This window comes from Carassius gibelio, chromosome A13, assembly GCF_023724105.1.
Source record: "Carassius gibelio isolate Cgi1373 ecotype wild population from Czech Republic chromosome A13, carGib1.2-hapl.c, whole genome shotgun sequence".
NCBI lineage: Eukaryota > Metazoa > Chordata > Actinopteri > Cypriniformes > Cyprinidae > Carassius > Carassius gibelio.
Genome location: NC_068383.1, coordinates 26510531 through 26516887, shown reverse-complemented (window position 1 = coordinate 26516887; position 6357 = coordinate 26510531). Strand labels below are relative to the sequence as shown.

At 35.7% G+C, this 6357-nt stretch overlaps 1 protein-coding gene across 1 annotated transcript in view; it reads left to right on the top strand.

Annotated features, from left to right (window-relative positions):
* The first annotated feature begins 6306 nt into the window (after positions 1–6306).
* Positions 6307–6357, top strand: part of LOC128026561 (proteasome subunit beta type-1-B) — a 6219-nt gene continuing 6168 nt past the window's right edge. Inside the window, exon 1 of the mRNA XM_052613824.1 lies at positions 6307–6357. This exon is cut by the window's right edge and continues 202 nt beyond it. Coding sequence (XP_052469784.1) covers positions 6333–6357 — 25 coding nt within the window. The 5' untranslated portion in view covers positions 6307–6332.

The following is a 6357-nucleotide window of genomic DNA, read 5'->3' as shown; positions in this document are numbered from 1 at the left end:
CTGGAGAGGCTCGACCTGTTTGAACGAGGCTTCAGGGCTGGCCGACTACAGTGACACACGCTGTACTCATCTGTTTACACACGCACAACTGTATTTGAACTGACTATAAACTTTTACAATAGCTTGGCTGTGTTTAGATACGAGGTATCACATTTCCATGTAGTATATGGTGTTATCACAATTTTGAAATAAGTAGCAAAAATGTTGTCTTAATACAGTATAACAGGTGTACAGAATATATTAATAACTTCTTTTACAATAATTAAAAAACATTTGAATACAATAAAGCAATAGAAAACACACTTACAAAGTAAACAATTGTTGTTTTTTCAAATGGATTAAAGTCAAAAGTAACACTTTACAATACGATCTCATTAGTTAGTCTTAATGCATTGACAATGAGCAACAGCAGCATTTGGTAAAAAATTATAATTATTTGTAAAAGAAAAAATATATATATAATACAACTAATTAGTTCATGTTAGCTTGAGTCCATTAAATAGGCTACAGTTACAACCTTTGATTTTAATAACCTGTTATTAAATGTTAAAGTCAACTAAGATAGAATATCTTCTAAATTATTCTAAATATTCTTTAGAATAATTTATCACTGGCAGTTATGTTAAAGGGTTAGTTCACCCAAAAATGAAAATTAGGCTGTGTTTTGCTCCCCCCGAGGCATCCTAGGTGTATATGACTTTCTTCTTTTAGAAGAATCCATGAGTTAAATAAAAGGGGTCAAATGTTGCTAAAAAGAACAATATTGTGTGTATTTGGTGTAATGAAATGTGTTTATGCTGTTTAAGGTTAAAAAGGTTTAAGGTTTCTTGTGCTCTGATTGGCCAGCTATCCAGTGCGTTGTGATTGGCCGAATGCTTCAAGCATGTGAGGGAAATGTTACACCCTTAACATACTGTGATGTGTGTCCCAGTCAGAAAACCGGCGTGACACGACAGTAGCAATAAAATCCAATACAAACGAGCCATTTGTTGCATCCAATGGGGACATAATTATGGATTATAATGACTTATACTGTGTTTTTATATATTGCATTGCATCGAAGCATGTGCATAAAAGTTAGATAAACTTATTGCACTACTCTACCCCAGCGGTACCCAATTCCAGTCCTTGCGTCCCCAAGCTCTGCACATTTTGCACGTTTCTCTTTGTTAACACACCTGATTCAGATAATCAACTCGTCAGAAGTGAACTCTGTGCATGAACTGTTCCCATTGACACGGTCCCTACACAGTGTTTATTACTCCCTACTCCCTAAGCAGGGGAAAACTGTTGACGTTTACTGCACTTCCAAACATTCATTCACGGATTTGCACTGCACAATGTCTGCACACATGGACAAGTGTGACATCATATACCTCTGTAAATAAATACCATTAAAATTCATGTTTAGCTCACTAAACGTTAACGTTAGGGAGGCGGCTGTCAATCGACTAAAAACATTGTGCAAGGTAGAAATGTGCTCAATCCACGTAGAAGAATAAATAACTACGTCATCCAGATAAATGTTACAGTTTGGCACATCACCCAAAACCATAGACATTAATCTTTGAAAAGTTGCTGGTGCGTTTCGTAGCCCGAATGCCATCCGCGTATACTGAAAGAAGAAATCGGGAGTCACAAAGGCAGAAATGTTAGAAGCACGTTCAGTCAATGGCACCTGCCAATAGCCTTTTAAAAGGTCTAGTTTCGTAATGTACCGAGCTGTGCCAAGATTATCAATACAGTCCTCTATACGAGGCAACGGAAATGCATCAGGTACAGTAACAGAATTCACCTTGCGAAAATCAGTACAAAAACGGAATGAACCATCAGCTTTAGGTACCAAAATGCATGGTGAACTCCAAGGGCTACTACTCTTTTTGGCAAAACCATTCTGGACCAGATAGTTCACTTCACGTTTCATGATTTCCCTCTTACCTACGGGACAGCGATACGCATGCTGTTTTATGGGAACTGCGTTACCCACTTCAATATCATGCTGGATGACAGAAGTTCCAGAGGGAACATCACTAAACAGGTTAGGATAACTCTCTACTAAGTCAATCACATCCTGACGCTGGTCGCTAGATAAATAAGATAAATGAGATGGTAAAACTCTTAAAACCTCAGAATTCTTTAAGTGGCCACCATTTAACATTTCCGTGGACATTTTCAACCCATCATCTACATCCTCAGCATCCATTGTATGGGACAGCAACGACACTCGCTCCACGTTTGACACCGGTTTCTCACATTCAGACACGTTACTCCCCTCAATTTTCTCCGTTCGGGCCTTATATGATTTCAACATGGAACATATACGTTATCATTTGCTCCTGTATACAAACGCTGCATGGTTTTCAAGAGACTCACCAGCGCATGCGCAATGCTGATAAAGATCAAAGACAATATTTAATATACCTCCGACTGGATTCATCTGAAAGAAGAAAGTCATAAACACCGCGTAATTCAAATTTTTGGGTGAACACACCCTTTTTTAACTAATTAATTAACTTATGTTAACTAATTGAGCCTCAATGTGAAGTGTGACTGAACAATAAAGAATCAAAACATTTTTAAACAAATCCTAGAGCATGTTGTAGTCCAGATTAAAAATCTAAATATGAGCAAGTATTTAAGTATTCAGTGCTGCGATGAACACTAGCGAATAAAAACATCTGAATGGCTGTTTAAATCCATTTTTAAAGAAAGTAACACAGCTACGGTTCCATTTCTGCTGCTCCATCAGCGCCATCTGCTGTCAGAGAGTGAATGTGCGCTTTCATTCAGCGTGTCTCCTTCACTCGTTCAGCCATGCGCTTCTCATGCGTGTCGGGCTGGTTCACATCCCAGTGCGCATGCGTCTCTGATGCAGCATACAGCAGTGCATTTTGATTTTAACAGGCTGATGGGGAAAGAGGTCTTAAAATGCATTCAACAAATCATAATATTAAGTAATAAATAACTATTCACGGTATTTTGAGGTATTACGACATATTATTATTAAAATAAATAGGCTACAAATAAAAGAATACAAAATCACGAAATAAACTGAGCTAAAATCAATCCTAACATAAATCTATTTACTATGCTATTATGTCTCTATATGTTCTTTGGCTTTGGTCGATTATGGGATGTCACAGTGCAACTTATTTTTATTTTCAGCAGTAATTTTTTTGGTTTATTACCGTACAAAGACTATTCCTTCTCTGAGGATAATAATTATGCCCTTTTCCCCAAAAACATAATTCTGAAGTGATTCCCAGCTTTTTATTCATACTGTACTTATAGGCTACTAGTGTTAATAATCATATCAGCCGATTTATTTAAAAAGAAATATGATGGAACAAATAATCCCTAATATTAATTAGCTAATAATACTATCCTGATAATAATGATACGAATGGTCTTGCTATTGTCAAAGGCATTATAGGCTATATCTGTGACTGTCGTCGTTACAGGATACTATTGTCTATCAGCACAACCCTAAATATACATAATGTTTGTTTATGGAAAGTGTGTGGCTGATGACAGAGAGAAGCCCATGTGCTGGAACTAGTGTTCTCCAAAACTATTATTATTTCATTTATTTATTTATTTAGTTACAAATGTAAATTTAACATAAAACTATTGTGGACTTTGAAATTATAATTTTTTTCACTTTTTTTTTAAATACAATTATCAACATTTTAATACTTTAGATCATATTCACTGTATACAATACATGTTGATACGTAAACAGAGAACACTTTAGAAAATTATGAAATGTTATGGATTTTGAGGAAAGTTAAGAAACCCCTGTCATGGAAATGTAAATTTCTGCAATTACTGCATATTCTATCATCAATATTCAGTAAACCTATATATCTAAACTGTCATGTTTCAGATGATGTATGTTTACCTGGTGTTGACTGCAATATTACAGGTTTTTCTACATGTATGTGATGTGTAAAGAGCTCCCTAAAAGACATTGTCTGTGTAAAAACAAATATATTGTGTTCAGAATGAACAAACGTACAAACACGACTGTGGTCTTGCAAAGCCGAACTTTTTCAAGCTAATTCATTTTCTCAGACATCTACTATACTGTCTAGTAATCTGGTCATTTTTGCAGTCTTTGCATGAATCAAAGGGCGTAATCGTTTTTAAGCTCTGACACAGCCTCATCAGAATAATTCAAGGGAAATCATGTCCACCCTTTTAATACGCCCATGAAGAAACTATAGTGCTGTGTGATTTGACGTGAATCAGAGCTGAGCAGTTTATGGGGTGCATGGGTGGGTGTGGTTTTTCTGGCAACCTTTCGAGAGGTGGCAGCTGATGAGACACAGCTCTAGAGACGTCAGATAAATAACAGACTGAATGTTCCCATGACTCAGGAAACATTAGCATTTCAGAGAAGAGGGTGGAGAATGTGCTCCTTCACACTCCCTGGATGGACAGGTTCTGTGCCTGCAGGTGTGTGTCACACCCAGAGCTCAACCTCACTGGAGGCTCACTTACCTGTGGTTATATTCATCAGGAGAGAAAATGCATGTTCAGCAGTTAATACAAGCTGTATGTTGTGTAGGAGCTGTTGAACAGTCACGAAGGACAAAGACTATAATGAGAGCACTTCAGTGTTCTGTGCACTTATCCTTTTAGTTAAATTACTGGTAGTAATATAATTGGGCATATGAATTCAGAGAGGTTACCATTACAATCAAGGTTTTTCATTCTTCACATTTATAACCAGAGTATTAAAAAAGATGATCAAGTATTGATACATGTGCATTTTGCATGCCAAAAGTCTCATTGGCATTTATTGTAGAAATACAGAATGGCCCACCATAAGAAGTTGATTGAGTGAAATATCTTCATGCATTGCAATGGAAAAGATAACCTATATTCTTATAAAGAAGCTAAATTTAAGAAAATCTAGTCCTTTTCTATTATTTATTGAATGCACGGATATTAACAATATAACAGAGGAGGATCAAAATTCTTGATTTGGTATTAAAATATATGTTAATTTGCATTATATTAACCCAGAACCGATACATGTGACCGTCTTGTGTTTAATTGTTATTATATTATATATATATATATATATATATATATATATATATATATATATATATATATATATATATATATTTTTTTTTTTTTTTACTAAAAATAGTATTTTTAAAAAAATCTATAAATTAGGCAAGGCAAGGCAAGGCAAGGTAAGGCAAGTTTATTTATATAGCACATTTCGTACACAATGGTTATTCAAAGTGCTTTACATAAAAGAAAGTAATTAGTCAATATGTCGAAGTCAACATCTGCTTTATTGTCAGTTCTTCCACATGTACAGCCCAAACACACAGAGAATTGTGTTACTCTCAGACCCCCGGTGCATACAGATAACACTAACAGTTGAACCTAAAATACAGATAGAGATTAAATATAAAATATAACTATACAAATAAGAGCATGCACAAACTAAAAATAAAAAAATAAATGACATTAAATAAAGCAGCACGGCACATGCCAGGTAGAGTGCAAACCAGTGAAGTAAACAAACAGTGCAGATATAATGATTGTAGTGCAAAACAGCTTATTTAGACTGATTTAAAGTGACAAAAAGCTCAGAGAGCATGATTCAAACTGACTGAAGAGGTAGTTGCATGAGGTAGTGAGCAGACCAATGAGGTCTTCCAGACAGAAAGTCAGTTACACAGCGAATTGTTGAGCCCCAGCTGGACCAGTTTATGAATGAATGAGCTGTTGAAGGATGATTGTGTTGAATGCTGAGCTGAAGTCTATGAACAGGTGGATTTGAAGACTATATGGTGCATGACTGGCCATTCAAAGCACTTCATGAGAATAGGAGTAAGTGCAACTGAACGGCATTTTTATCAGGAGAGTTGACAGACTAGTAAATAAATAGAGATGGGGAAGTGGAAGAGGTTACAAATGGAGATCTATTAATTCTATTCAATAAAAAAAGAATTCATTCTAATCTATTTGGAATATAGGAAGAAGAAAAGAACACAAGAATCAGAAAAGATGAATAATTACAGACACATTTAGCTTATTTATTAAAACATATATATAAAAATTTTTTTTTCTAGATTTAGTGAAAGTGGTTATCGGTTTATGTCTTCATTTGTATTTCTCTGTATAGACTATATATGTTTAGACTATATACTGTATAGTTTCTGTACTGCATGAACATCGACAGCAGTGTCTTCAGACGCCTGCTCACACAGTCACAGTCACTGGGAGCTTGTTTCGCGTATACAGGTCTACACACAGTTTAAATGTTCCTCAGTGGAGGTGCTCGAGATGTGTGAATAGTGATATTAATGACGCTTCCAGCAGACGGCGGCA